Source organism: Trichophyton benhamiae (assembly GCF_000151125.1).
Source record: "Trichophyton benhamiae CBS 112371 chromosome Unknown contig01293.0, whole genome shotgun sequence".
NCBI classification, from domain to species: Eukaryota; Fungi; Ascomycota; class Eurotiomycetes; order Onygenales; family Arthrodermataceae; genus Trichophyton; species Trichophyton benhamiae.
Window position 1 is genome coordinate 539,362 of NW_003315113.1, and position 14,740 is coordinate 554,101.

At 46.6% G+C, this 14,740-nt stretch overlaps 5 protein-coding genes across 5 annotated transcripts; 3 read left to right on the plus strand and 2 right to left on the minus strand.

The window, feature by feature from the left end:
• Positions 1–230: 230 nt before the first annotated feature.
• Positions 231–1,391, plus strand: ARB_04144 (uncharacterized protein; the record flags this gene model as incomplete). The annotated part of the gene is made up of 1 exon (XM_003017220.1): positions 231–1,391. One exon carries the CDS (start codon positions 231–233, stop codon positions 1,389–1,391), a length of 1,161 nt encoding a protein of 386 aa, XP_003017266.1.
• A 916-nt stretch (positions 1,392–2,307) lies between these two features.
• On the minus strand, positions 2,308–3,432 carry ARB_04145 (pre-rRNA processing protein, putative; the record flags this gene model as incomplete). The annotated part of the gene is made up of 2 exons (XM_003017221.1): positions 2,308–3,198; positions 3,274–3,432. 2 exons carry the CDS (start codon positions 3,430–3,432, stop codon positions 2,308–2,310), a joined length of 1,050 nt encoding a protein of 349 aa, XP_003017267.1.
• A 567-nt stretch (positions 3,433–3,999) lies between these two features.
• ARB_04146 (NIF domain protein) lies at positions 4,000–5,579 on the plus strand (the record flags this gene model as incomplete). Its single annotated transcript, XM_003017222.1, has 2 exons — positions 4,000–4,253; positions 4,316–5,579. 2 exons carry the CDS (start codon positions 4,000–4,002, stop codon positions 5,577–5,579), a joined length of 1,518 nt encoding a protein of 505 aa, XP_003017268.1.
• Positions 5,580–5,986: 407 nt separating this feature from the next.
• Positions 5,987–7,610, minus strand: ARB_04147 (glutathione S-transferase, putative; the record flags this gene model as incomplete). Its single annotated transcript, XM_003017223.1, has 5 exons — positions 5,987–6,273; positions 6,336–7,067; positions 7,179–7,202; positions 7,306–7,492; positions 7,581–7,610. 5 exons carry the CDS (start codon positions 7,608–7,610, stop codon positions 5,987–5,989), a joined length of 1,260 nt encoding a protein of 419 aa, XP_003017269.1.
• A 221-nt stretch (positions 7,611–7,831) lies between these two features.
• ARB_04148 (37S ribosomal protein S9) lies at positions 7,832–8,894 on the plus strand (the record flags this gene model as incomplete). Its single annotated transcript, XM_003017224.1, has 2 exons — positions 7,832–8,738; positions 8,803–8,894. The coding sequence occupies 2 exons, from the start codon at positions 7,832–7,834 to the stop codon at positions 8,892–8,894; spliced, it is 999 nt and encodes a 332-aa protein (XP_003017270.1).
• Between the last annotated feature and the right edge of the window lie 5,846 nt (positions 8,895–14,740).

Consider the following 14,740-nt stretch of genomic DNA (forward strand, 5'->3'; position numbering starts at 1 on the left):
CCCGCATCCCTTCCGCCTCTCTCTATACACCCTTATATCCTACCGTATATACATGCCAGTGCAGCTAAGTTGGCGCATATACAACACTGGGCTGTTTCTTTCTTTCTTTCTTTCTTTCTTTTTTTTTTTTTTAACCCAAGGCTAACCTGTATATCTATACCAGGTCCCGGAGGAGTGGGGGTCCAGCTCCGAAAATATCTATCAAAAAGGAATCCCCGCCGTCCCCTAACATGCAAACTGGACCAAGCCGGCACCGCCCACAGAAGCTAGACCTGTCGTCTGTAGCTAGCAGCCAGGGCCCAGCCACTGCCAGGGGACCGTTGACAGCTCGAGATGGACTGGCCATGCATGACGTCGGCCTTGCATGTCTATCCCCTGGGTTCCAAACGCAGGATCCTAACATGAGAGAACAGCTGCAGAGAAGCATCTCTGTCAGAGACCAGCAACGTTCTATAATTGAGTCTCGCCTACAGAAATCTGCCAAGGGTGACGGTCCGGATTCAGTCAAACCCTCAGAATCAAATCTCTTTGGCTCCGCTGCACCAAAGTCGAGCAAGAAGCGGCCACCCCCAGGGCTGTCCATTGTTGCTCCGTCTGCTGCCACTTTCGCCGACGAAAGAGTCATTCAATCTGCACCGCTCAACCAAACATTCACTGGCCGCCATCAGCCACCACCTCTAACTCGCCGTTTTATCAACCCTCCAGATTTTACCGCTTCCCCCCAGGTAAATCACAACCCAGCCAACCAGACCAACAACCGGTTGCCTCCAATATCAGACGTATTTGGCACCGATGCTTTAGGCCCACGAGACAGAGACAGAGATAGAGATCGTGAAGCAAACTCTCGAAATGGATTCGGCCCACACTCTCAATCCAACAACCATGGGCCCCTTCCTTCTCCCAGCATTCCTGCCAATCAACCTAATAGCGCAGCAACCAAACGACCCCGGGAATACCGTTCTGCCGAGGAAGCAGTGCATGAACTCGCTGGTGGGCGCGAGGATCTTCTTCCCCGAATAGTTCATTACAGTGGGAACAGGGCCAACAGCCCTCGATCACCTGCAGGGGCCCACAACGGAAACGGGGAGGGCCACTCTTCCCACCCACCACAACATCACCAACCACATACTAGCGGCGGACCACCCAGCAGCCAATTCCCTAGTCAATCGTCACTTGGATTCCCCGGTTCAGGTGCTCGTCGACGCACTAGAAACGAGTATGAGCAGGATCATGGCAGCCCGCCTCTTGGAAACGGCCCCGAGCACAGATATAGACCTCCAACTTCACATGGGCCCTTTGGAGCTGGACGAGATTCGCCTGATACCCAGCGAAGGAAGAAGGAAGAGTTCTTAAGTTTATGTGCTCGTGCATGGGACTTGTTCCATTCATAGTACTCTCTTAGCTCTCTTTATATTCCATTTGCTCCAGCCTTGCACTCGTTTTATCTGTTATGTGACTATACTTATTCGGTATCATTACCGCTTTCCCATTCTTTACGGAGCACGTCTTCTCTGGATTTTTTCCCTCTCATGCGCTCGTTGTCCGTCCTTTCTCTTTTTTATTTTCTTCCGACCTTTGAGTTTTACTTTATAACCCCTTCTCTCCCTTTTTGCCTCGATACTCATTCGCGGGCTGGCTACTGTGGATGTGTCTCACGGCCCTTTTCATTTCGATTTCCTCTTCTATCCTTTGATGTTTTTTTTTAGCAGCCATTTCTTCTCTATCCTTACATTTCTCGCTCTCTCCATCTCTCCCCACTACACTTATCATACAAGTTACTTACATCTCTTAACATCTCCTTCCCTGCCTTATTTTCCTTTTTCCTTGCTTTCAATCGTTTAGTGTGGCATAATATTGGGTATTCATGATTGGGATGGATGCTGGGTTGGATTAATGCTGTCATATATAACTATTTTTCTTACGCCCCCTTCCCCCCTTTGCCACTCAGACTCCTTTCTTTCCACAATTTCTCATCTCTCCTATGACTGACCATATCATGCGCCTGCTCTGGATTTATAACAGAGGAGCCAACAAACATATTCAAGTATTTTTTTTCCCCTCCGAGAAATCTTTCCTTCTATACCTTCCATCGTTATTGTGTCTGCATAGATGAATCTTGCAAAAGATGTAACCGACCCATATAATAATAATCTACAACTATGTTAAGCTTGATCTATGGCTTCAAGTTGAGCATTTTAAACCACGCCGAGTATCATAGCTCGACGTAAACAGAGTACCGTATGCTTACAAGAGGGAAGCAGAGGCACGATAGAATACCCTATGTCAATATCCTCAATAATATCCGTCTCACCCTTCCACAATCCTTCTACTTCTAGGCATCTCCTTTTTCTCCTTAGAAGCAACTTTCTTCCTCCGCCTCTCGATGCCTTTCTGCCTCTCTTTAGCTCCCATCGACTCATACTTCTCTTTCAGAGCCTCCTTCTTCAGATCTGCTTTCTTCAAGAACCACGCCTTCTCCTTCTTTCCTTCCTTGATCAGCTCTCTCTCCTTCTTCCGATGTTTAGCCAGTACCTGTCTCTCTCTTTCCCTGTTCTCCATCGCCCTCTTCCTATCCTTCATAGACGTGATCATCTTTTTCAGCCGAGCCTTTTCATCATCTTCCTTACTTCGACGTAACTTTTCCTCAAGTTCCTTCAGTTCTGCATCTCTATATTCGTTTAGGAATGCATAATTCTTAGCCGCTGCTAGATCAGAATGAGATGTGGAGTAAGATGAGGATTTGACGCCGTGGCTGTAACTTTGTACTGCACTGTCGAACCGCGGATCCCTCGATTTGGCCTGTGCCACGTTTTCTCCGTCAACAACAACTCGTCGGCGACTGACTGCGTATTTGCTTGATTGGACCGCAGGCGCATGTTTGGAAGAACGAGCTTCCTTGTGTTTCTTATCCAATAGCTCACTGTCTCTCGACCTCTCTGACTTGGAAGCTTTCTCCTCTTTCGCTCTTCGGATTCGCTCGCGAAGCTCATTCAGGGCGTCTGATTTGGATTTCTTGTATTTGGTATTTGTATTGTTTTCTTCCTCTTCCTCTTCCTCTTCACTCCCGTGCTTCCTTTTAGCCCCTTTCTTCAGAGGTCCAAGAGATTGCTGGGCTTTGGCAAGGGCGCCGAAAGATATTTGTGACAGCGACGATTTGATATCATTGTCTCCGTCGTCTTCGGAAGAAGTGTTGTCTGGCTATTTCAATGGGAGTTTGGTTAGCGAGACCCAGCAATTCTATATCATAGAAGTCCAAAACCACTATGAACATACTGTTTCTTCATTTTCCGATTCATCATTTTCATCTTCATCTTCATCGTCTTCACTGCTCAGTGTGTTCAATTCCTCAGAGCTTGAGAAGTCGTCCTCCAGTTCATTCTCATCTGCCCGGTATGCGGTAACCCTTTTGTTCAGTATGCCTGAAAGAGCCATCACTTTTGGCTCTGGATATTCTCCCGTAGCTGTAGCCAGTATATTATATATTATAGCAAGCTTTGTCTTGCTATCTCGTCTTCTTCATATTCGAAATTTCGATATCAAACACTGCAAGAAGTCGCAAAAAAGGTAAAGTTTATTTTTCTGCCACGCCAAGTCCCAAGGCGGTGGATATCTTATCTGATTGTTATCGTTATCTTATCTCTATGCACGTGATCCTGTCAAATCCCAAATTTTTTTAAAATATTACGGGTGTGATGGAGTAACTACTTTCATCCTGTCAACTTCAGTGGGCTTCATTATCTGCAAGCCTACGGCCATGCTTAAGGGCCGGTATGGCTTTGTTCATTTGTTATCGAATTATCACCTGATCTGGGGTGCTAGAATTAGCTATCATTCACAATATTCAGGCATCCCCTCTTGCAGTTACCTCGACTATCGAGTGAGTATTAATATTTCTAATATGGATAGCTGGCCACGTACTAATGACATGAGGTTTAGCAAGTACAAGTCTGTCCTTGGTCTAATAGATCTACTAGAGTTGTTACTATAACACCGCATGTCATGTTAGAACGAGACATAGAGCAATCGCTCCCACCTGTGGACGAGCATGAGCAATCGCAGGATGTTGAAATATCAAATGGACTGGAAGACGCAAACCCGGGCACTTTTATCAGCTGGGCTTATACCAATTCATCCCAGATACCCCGACCTTTGAGTTCATCGCAGGCGTTTGACCCTCACTCTTATGCGCAAGCATCAACCAATGAACCGCTAGAATTACTCCCTAGAACTGTTTACAACAATAATGACTCCTCGTGAGTTCTGCTTTTTGGCTTTATATTAACGTGAATTTAAGTGATTTAACTGTGATACATAGATACCTTCATCAGCCCTCACCTACCCCTCAACCCTACAATATTTTTGCACATCACTCCCTTTCTGCATACAGCAGTCGCATATCGCACATGCCAACAAATATGGGCCCCGCTGGCCAAGTCGCAACAAACAATCTCATCCCTATACGCTCTCGACCGTATTCAACTAGAGCACAGCGATCTCCAACGCCTGACATACAACCCGTTGCGCCCATTCCAAAAGAAGAGTACATTGCCCAGGCTAAGCTCCGGCCAGAGTCCTCACAAATGCAACAACCGCTGCTTGTTGTCCTTGATATGAACGGGACATTAATATACCGAAGACGTCGTACATTCCCCCCACAATTTACCAAGCGTCCTGGCCTAGATACGTTTCTCCGGTATCTATTTGATAACTTCAAGGTCATGATTTGGACTAGCTCACAACCGCATACAGTCAATGAGGTTCTGGATAAACTTCTATGCCCCGCAATGAAAAAGCAATTGGTCGGAGTATGGTCACGCAAAGATCTTGATTTGACCTCCAAACAGTACAAGGAGAGAGTTCAAGTGTATAAGCGTCTTGACAAAGTGTGGGGAGACGCGCATATCCAATCCCAATACCCCAACCAGGTTACACAGAATACAAAACCACGAAAGAAGAGTAACAAAGTGAAACTTCCACGGATACTTGGAGAGGATACTCAGGTTTGGGACCAAACGAATACCGTCCTCATAGACGACAGCAAATTAAAAGCTGCCGCCCAACCACATAATATCATCGAGATACCTGAATTCACCAATGACCGTAAAGTGGACGAGATCAAGAATTTAAACACTGTCATACGCCAACTGGATATACTATCCCGCCAGAAAGACGTTAGTCGCAAGCTGAGGGAGTGGAATCAGAAACGGCCAGAAGGGGAGTGTGACAGCATTGACGTGGATGCATTTTGGGAGAAAGAGCTGATGCACTCCTCTCTTGACATAAATACACTCGAGTTCTCTACGTCCCAAGAAAAGGCGACTATCACTACTACTACGAAGACAACCAAGAATATCAAGGCGCCCCAGTCCCTCACCATCGAACAACTAATTAGTGCAGCGAAAAAATCGCATGCAGCAATTAATCAACAGAAGGACAACCCTACGACGGAAGGGACAAGCGAAGGGTCTAAGCACCTCGACGATGGAAAACCAAAACGAACCAAAGGTCAAAAGCGAGCTGCAACAAGGAGGCGGGCAAAGCTCAAGGGAGCCGCGTACAAGAAAGCTGACCCAGTTTGATTTATACCCGTAAGGAACAACTAAGCGGTTCGTTGAGTCCCAGCGACTGACTCAGCGTCAAGTACCGCGCGAAGCGGCAGTGCCCGTTGGCCAATGACGGAAAAGGTACTTCATATTCTAAAATTCTGCAGGCTACGAGAAGACAATACAAACCGTTGGTGCATTAGGTTAGTGGGTATTTGCTTTATGGGTAAGTTAGGAAACTCATTTCACATTAGGGTAGACAACTAACAGCAGCCAGGCATAGGAACATTACTGTTTGGCAGTGTTCAAGTTCGTCGTCAAAACACATAAAGTCATGGATATGTACCTAATTGCTTTTTTCCTTTACCTGGTATCTTTTTGTTTAGGTTTTTTTTTTTTTTTTTTTTGTTTACTGGGGTGACTAAAATGTCAAAGGGGACAGTTTACTTGCAAACCTTGCCCTCGGTGCATTCGTATTCCTTGCCATTGACAGTAATAGACTTGTCCTGGGCCCACTGGTCCTCGACGAAGGCCTTGTCCTCAGGCTTGCTAGCGTCAAGCTTGGTGAAGGTGTAACTGTCGATATCAGGGGCAACGTCAAATGCAGGAACATAGTCCTGACCACGGATGACGAAGGCTCCCTGGATGACGGAGTCGTTGGTCTTGCCATAGACGGAGGCAGCACCGAAGATATACTTGCGGGAGCCCTCAAGACGGTTGAAAAATCCACCTAAAATCCATAAATTAATATTCCGATTCCCTGGAAACCGAATCAACATTGGCAATGCTTACCAATCAAGTTGTTAGACATGAATGTCATCTTCAACTCGTCGTTGTACTTGTAGTCAACCTTCCACAGGGAATAATCCTCAGGGTTGTAGTTTTCCCAGAACCATGGCATGGCAACGGAGCGGGTGTCCTCGTTGGAGTACTTGCGCTTCCAGTCATCAAGGATCATTGTTGGCTTGGGGAGAGCCTCAAGAGGGTGCTTGGCCTTGGGAGCTGGCTTCTCCTCCTCCTCAGCAGGGGCAGCGGCAGCGGCAGCAGCAACTTTGGGGGCAGGAGCTGGCTTGGCAGCCTCTTCCTTTTTTGGTGGGACATTCTTCAATGGCTCCTCGACGAAAGGAGGCTCAGAAACAACAGCCTTGAAAACGGACTGGTTGACAATGGTTTCATACCATCTAGTAGTGGCAGGGTTAGAAAGGCGCCACTCCTTGCCGAGGACATACTGGAATCCGCGGTAGCAGAGACTGGCAGTGAAGAGATCAGCTAGAGTTATACGCTCACCAACAAGGAAAGTGTTACTGGTAAGGTGTTGCTCAAGGACATCGAATGCTTTCAAAGCACGGGCAGAGGCTTCCTCAACAGCCTTCTTGTTGTAGGGTTCCTTGCCAAGGATTGGGCGGAACCAGGCACCGACGTTTGGAACAATTTCAGAGTTGGCAAAGCACATCCAGCGAAGGATGGAGGCATAGTCCTGCTTGGTCTTTCCGAGAAGGGTAGTCTTCTCGTTCTGGGAAGCAACTACAAATCGTTAGTGGAAGTGTATAGCAAATAAAGATGCCATATGTCTCAAATAAACGACGTCACGATTGTTTAGAATATGAAAATAAAATCAGAGTCAAGGTAGTCAACACAGCATGATTAAGCCAGGGATAACTGAAAATAGTATTGAACTTCTCATCATAAAAAATTGAAGGGAGGTATCATATCACCCAGTGAAATAGTAGAAGGAAGGGGAGTCCCTATGTAGAGTACTTACGGAAGACCGCAATGGCAGTAGACTCAGTCAAGAGGAAGCCATTGGCACCAAGGAAGACAGGAACCTTAGCGAGAGGGTTGATCTTCTGGAATTCAGCAGTAGTAGCACCAGGGATAGCCTCAACGAGCTCAAGATCAAGGTCGTTGGCCTTGGCTACAATACGGCACGCAGAAACGCGTGGGTTGTCCTGAAAGAAGTCTTGACGTTAGCAGTGAGCTACAAGCCCGCAACCGCAACAGCAACAAGAACGAGGATGAAGCAGGGATCGAGCATACAATGACACCGTAGATCTTTCCAAACGACATGACGGGCAGACACGAGAGAAGTCGTTTAGCTTCCAATTGCTTGCTTGCTGGTGAGGATGATGAGAATGAGAAGATGAGAACTTTTTGCGGCGGGGTGAAAAAAGGAAGAAAAAAGAAGAAAAACTCGGTTTGTTGTTAGTATCTTTTCGGAAAGTTTCTCCGTCGCTGGAACATCATTGATCCCCGTAGGTCATGTGATATCAAATTTTCCAGTGCCCATTATGAACTTTTTTTTGTCGACGACAAAGACAAAGCAAACATGGCAGAGCGCCGGCACAGCGCCAATTAACCAGATACCACGACATTTGCGGTCCTCCATCACCATCATGGCCTGGCAGAGGCCGGTTCTCGCAGCTCGGACGTTCCGGCTCCCACGGTGCTTGACGCAATTCGAGGCCTTCCGATACCAACCATTTTCGACCACTACTTCTTCCCTTGACGATTCCCCCAATGCCGCTCCTCCGCTTGATCCCAGTGGATCACTCAGACAGCCAACTCGCATGCTACCCGTTTCCCGGTCATACTTTACCGGGACACCCAAATTTACAGACTACGAGTTGAAGCTCGAATACCTGAGAGCCAAATACATGGATTTGCCTAGCTATGGCCCTAGGGAAGCACCTCGAGTAGCATGGCTGGTGAGGGGTCAATTTTTGGCAAAGGTCAATGAAGACATATCCGTTTCGAGGTATGCGAGGCTATTGAAAAGCTTAAAAGTGTTGAACAAGATCAAGGCAGAAGTAATGCCGGCAGAAGTTTCGAAATTCATTGAAGAATTCTCAAGGCCGAGAAATCTATACCAGTGGGAACTCAATCCACGGAAGCCTGATGAGCATGGCCGATCTCGTGGCATAGGGAGGCGAAAGACTGCACATGCAACTGCTTATCTTGTTGAAGGAGATGGCCAGATTATCATCAACGGGAAGACCATCTCAGAGGTATTCCCTAGAATTCATGATAGAGAGAGTGCAATGTGGGCGTTGAAAGCAACGAATCGACTACATAAATACAATGTATTTGCTGTTGCTCGTGGAGGCGGTATCACCGGCCAGGCGGAAGCAGTTACTCTTGCCGTTGCGAAGTCACTTCTTGTCCATGAACCCGGTCTGAAATCTGCCCTGAGAAGAGGTAAGTCCTCCCCGTTGATGTGGATAGTTTTAAATTATGTATTCATACTAACATCTATCAACAGCTGGTGTCATCCGAACCGATCCCCGTCAAGTTGAGAGAAAGAAGCCGGGAAAGCTCAAGTCAAGGAAGATGCCCGCCTGGGTCAAACGATAATATCAACATCGACTTTGCTTCTTATTGCATCTATGGGGCTATCCTGTTTCTTTCAGTTATAGTCTCTTGAAACTGTATTTTATCTATCATGTATATTTTAAGTGTGGACTGGGTAATAGGATTATTCGCCGTTATCGGTTACTTACATGATGTGTTATTACCAGGCCGGGTAGTATTTTTAGACGCACTCGCTATAGCCCGTTATCACTCGTTTATGAAAACGATATTCATACATTGCACATGTAGAAGCCTAGTTAATAATAGTCAATAGTTTATGGCCTTTCCACATCCACCCCCCTCTCCCTCTGAGCGAATGGTATTCAGACGATTATTGATATCTGCTATGACTGCTCGCAAAAATATTACGTGGAATCACTAAACCCCACCACCCTCCGGAATCGGTTCTTACCCTTTACATCACTTCAAGTCGTTCGTGGACGATATTTCTGAAAACCACCAGTTGGTATGCACTGGAAAAACACTCTCGAGAAAGAGAAAATGTACGGAGTACTCCATGTCTCCACGGTGTTCTCGGGGAATATGTAGATGGCGCAGACCTTATGTATTAGACTTATGTGAAATCACTGTGAACTATATCGTAGATCAAAACTGTGGAATATATCTTATTATAGCTACTCCGTATATGTAATTCTATTTAAAGAGGTTGTACTAGGATTTTAACCCACCTATTCAACTAACACGATTTTGGATTGATATATTCCGTACGAAGTACTGACATGAGATCTAGCAAGTGCGGCTGCGCTAATATGTCTAATCCCATAGCCCATAAGATCAGCACTAACGAGTGGATGTGCCTATCAAGAAGCTGGCTCCAGCCAGCACCATTGAAAGATAAATCTCATAGATTTTAGATCCAGCTAACGCCCACATTCTGAGCCCATATCCAAATTCTCGGGAATAACCTTGCGCATCGTATATGCATGGGGAGCATATCCAAATCATTGAATCCAATTAACCCAAAAAGAGAGAGAGAGAGAGAGAGAGAGAGAGAGAGAGAGAGAGAGAGAGAGACCGATGAGTCTTCAGGTACGTCTGAAGAAACATATTCACCGTTTTTCCAAACAATTAATTAAAACCCCAACTGAGATTTCACTTCACTACACTTTTTTTGATAGAAGGAAGTTTAACAGCACTTCTTGTGTAAAAACAGTCAAGGGTAACAAGACGGCTCTCCGATGAGGTGTTAAGTAAGGAAAATGGGAATGGAATTGCCTCCTTAACTCAGATAGACCAGGGGTTCTATAGGTGGCGGCTGACAATCTTCCCAGCTGTTTAGTTTCTGTGTAGCCTGTACGGAGAATAGAGTAGGTATCTCGCATCATATGAGGAACAGATTCGCAGCCTAGCAAGAACGTCGACGTGTCCCTAATACGAAGCTGTGATTCTGGGGTCGCAACTGCCGCGTTTAATATTTCCCGAAAGCGCAAAGATAGCAGCTCTCGATGGCTGGATCAACCATGCGGCAAGTTGATCTCAACCACAGGCTTGTGTCACTTGCAATGCAAAACCCTCGTATCGACCTGACATGTGGCGTAAACCCCATGTCAAGCCAAATGATAGCAGTGGCCTTGGGGATCTGGCATCGAAAAAGGAGCAAGAAGCGCGTAAAAAGAAAGCTGCTACAGGTGTTGTCATTTTGATGGTGTTTTCGACCGCGGAGCATATTTCCGGTTCAGGGGCCCATGACCTGAAACCTCTACTGAGATCAGTCTTGTAAAGGGCGCGTGCCATAAAATTGCCCTTGTCCACTCTCCTGATCAGCTCTCGCCTCGACACTTACCGCGGCCATCATTTTCAAGACGGACGGGATCACGAAGGCAAAAAGGAGTTGGCAAGTCAAAATTCCATTTTGTTTAGAAGAGGACCCGCTTAATGCCGCAGATTGGCTTGATTATCTCCCGTACATCACCCATCACACCTAGATGTTGTTGTAAAGCTCTCTCTCCTCAGTACGATGTAGTGAAGGAGGCCTGCCTCAGCTCGCAGGGCTTTGATCTCCTGTGACGCCTAATCCCACTCTGATACCTTAACAAAACGCAGGGATATTTCTGCCCATTCCTTCATGTTATCAAGAGAGTAACATCAACTTGAAGAGGAATGAAAGGAGCAATTCAGTATTTTTATCGAACCTCCTTGTTTCGATAACCTTACTATTGTTGGAAATTTGCTCGAAAAGGAACCAAAGCTGATTCGTGGTGCTTTTTGTCTCGATTGAGCGAGCTTCTTAGTAACTTTCTCTTGTTCATTCTCCTAACAAGGGTCTAATCCGTGTCAAGGTAGACATACTTCTGGCGAGGAGATAGCAAGATCAGCGTCTGAGTGGAGGAAATAGAGTGCTGCTCCACACGGATGTCCGGAGTACGGGCGAATGCTTGGCTTCTAAGATCAAGCGTTGAAGAGAGTTTGCCAGCCCAAAAGGAAGAGAATCAGGAAGCTAATCGGGAGCCCAGCAGAAGGTGAGATCTCCAAATTCAGGAAATGAACTGATTCCCAAGATTCTTTGGCTAAGAGGGAAATGCGTCCTTGAGTTACCTAGTGGCTTGGTACAACTTCATTACTAGCCAGTAGGATAGTGAGAACTCAGCTCCACGCAGGTACGAGGAGGCTAACTTCCTGCACCTGAAATGTACGTAAGAATTTCGGAGTTGCCGTCGACTATCATTATTGGTCTGCTAGAGGAAGCTTCTTCAGTGACAAGCGCTGCTCGTGTATGCATCAGCCACCCAGGAAAGAGATGAGCCTGTACTCCGTACTGGTGCAACTAGCTCTTCGAAAAGGGGGAGAAAGCGAGGGGGAACTCCAACGTGCAAATCATGGTGGTTAACATTGAGACTAACTGGGTGCTTAAAATTCGGCTTTGACAGCGCGTAACGCCCAGAGGCTGATTTTCGCAATATGAGAGAGTTGCATGGGCTTGGGAGTGGGTGGGCTTTGGCGCTGCCAGATTATATTCCACCCAGGACTGCCTTTGAGACTTCGAGAAATATTCTCGAAATTCTAGATCTGGCGGACAAGGATGATCTGCAAGCCCCAACGTGTCCTAATCTGCAGACTGAACAGGTCGAGGCCTGGTGTCGGTCACTGTTGAAAGAAATGTGTCGAAGGAAAGCGGTTTTCTCCCTGAAAGAAACTACATACGGAATACTAAGTAAACTTGCACAGTTACAAATGAAAGCATTTACTTCCCGGATGGAGTATTTCGCATCGTCCTCGCATGAAGGACGTGATTCCATCAAGGTACTGTTTGCCCTTGTGTCAGAACTCCATACTCCATAACCCACAGCAGTCTGTACGTACTCCAATTAGCCCACACGTTATTTGTTGAGTTAGCTTGGATTATTCCGTTATCAGTCGGTCAATATGTAGACCATATTCGATGGACAGCCCGGAACAATTAGCTTTCCAAAACGCTGTTTTACCGACTAAAGGAAAAGTACTTCGGAGTAACTCCAGGTATTTTGACTGCTGTTATATCATTCGCTTCTGCCGAGGAAGGTGGTTATGACGTGCTCATGGTTTCGCTAAAAGTCTAGTGGGTCCTCGGGCTATGATGATGGGCTTTGGCCGTGGTAAGACTTTCCTCACAAGGTTATGAGCAGAGTGGTCGTACCCCATATCTAATGGCTAAGCTGGAGGGTGTAGATCGAGATAAGGGGAGCGCTGTCCTTCACTGTGTTAGGAATCTGCCAGCAGTCTGATTTCTTTTCTTTTCGAAAATACGAAGAGGTTTTCTGTTCTCTGAAAGAAATACGGGTAGCCATGAAAAAACATAATTAAAATGATAAGCCACCGGCCAGGTGATGGGTCGGCTTCTAGTTGTATGTACGGAGTATATGGAGGGTTGTGAGGTGAAACCTTCCGCTCACCTCTGACTTCTGTGGTTGCCAAAGCTTTCGTTTGAATGTAGCTGGGCAGGGTATAAACAACTGCTGTATGGAGTACTCCGTAGATCGTGAGCATGGCGCCTGACACTCTGGATAAGAGAAACGCTTGTTGCCAGAAGGGGGTAACATGTCTTAGGGTCTTGCTTTTGCTAAGACTGATAGCCATCAACCATGTTTCATCTCCTCCTCTGTTGGCGCCTAGGGACATCCCCGGCGTGGAGGGGTCTGTTACTAAGTTATCGACCCACCGAGATCGAAGCCAGGGGTGAGCTCTGAAATAACAAAGTGGATTTTGCGGCATCCGAGCTTGTACGCCGTACGGGTAAGTATACCAAAGGCCACTCTTGGTGCAGGGAAAAACCTGGGGCGGCAACATCATTGTTGGTGCTGTTGGCTGTTGGAGGCAGAGGAAACAAACAGTTGACGTTGGAATAGAAGAAAGATCGCGGGTGGAGCTTGGAACATCACATTTCCCAACTGGGCAAAAGAGACGACCACTCCAAGAGCCTCACTCCACCTCCGCGTGTTTTCTTGATATCAACACCAACCGCGCCCCCAGTTTTGGCGGCATACGGGGTGCTCCGTACTCTTTACAACTGCACAGCTCCCCAAGGCACATCAGAGACTTGACAGGAGCGGGTGGACTCTGTTTCGTGGGACTAACGGCCCAACAAGCCAAGCTTGCTTTCATGCATTCGCAGCATTCACGCCATCGCAATTCTCACAGGGGAGGGAGACGCCAGCTGGTACAGAGTGCTCAGTACCCATGTCACGCGTATTAGGGGCTGAATCGCCGGTGTTTCTCTTTCCAAAGAGAGTGGTGGTAAAATAAGAAAGGCGCATTCTGATACCTCGATCGACTTGGGTCTGAACCATGGTGAGTGCCGAACCGATGCTGAAAAGGGGACAAGAAAAAGAAACTGATTCGAAGGCAAGAAAATAACAATAACAATAATGATAGTAATAATAACGGGAACTACTCCGTATAGTGTTCCGTACAATGAAAAGAATCCCTATCCACGTGCCCTCTGCTTGCATGGTCTAACAAACACTACCAGAAAGCAACCTATCTCGACCCGAGATTGTCGTGACAAATCTCGCCTGGCAACGAGCCAGCTGTGGATCATAACCATCACAGCACTCAACAGAAACGGTTCGGCTAGCTCAACGGGCCCTTGGCAGCAGGATGAAGATGTCCCTTTACCTCGGGTTTCTATCCTCGGAAATCCATCATATAACTAGAGAATGAATGTGATGGCCATACATATACACAGAGGGTATCTCGACAGCAACTTGGCTGCAGTTGAAAGACTCTGTGAGGCATTATCGATATCTTTCCAGGCAGCGAATTAAGGTAAGGTCCCTTCCGTGAAAAACAAGATGGTACCTGAAACTGGTCAACCGTTTTCTTCATAGGCTGTCAAGCAGTTTGCAAAAAAAAAAGAAAGAAAGAAAGAAAGAAAAAAAGAAAAGAAAAAGAAAAAGAAAGCACTCCACTCAGCTTCATGTCTTCAGGGGGCCCACCTAATTAGGTAATCCCAATCCTCCCGTATGGAGGTACAGCGCCTGTTTCGCTTGGTGGAATTTGCTAGCTTTTGCTTTTCTTTCATTCCTCGTTTCTTTCTTTTTTGCCTTTCTATCTTCTATTTCCTTTTACTTTCGAAACCCCCAATTCCACGATGCGCTAACGTCAGGCGATCAGACCAGATTCGATTCTCCACTATGACATGTTCCTGATTTCTGCTTTCGATGCCTGCTCCGATCCCCTTCAGCGTTCCAAAAAAAAGTGTTCATTGTTCCTTTTGCTCTCGGCCTGCCCAGTCCGGATCCCACGACCTGCATGTTGCGGTTCCAAATTCAAATTAGCTGAAGTAGATGGGGAAATGGCCAATTCGTCTCTTTAGTTACCTCTGCCGGTATCCCGATGTCAACGCTGCTACT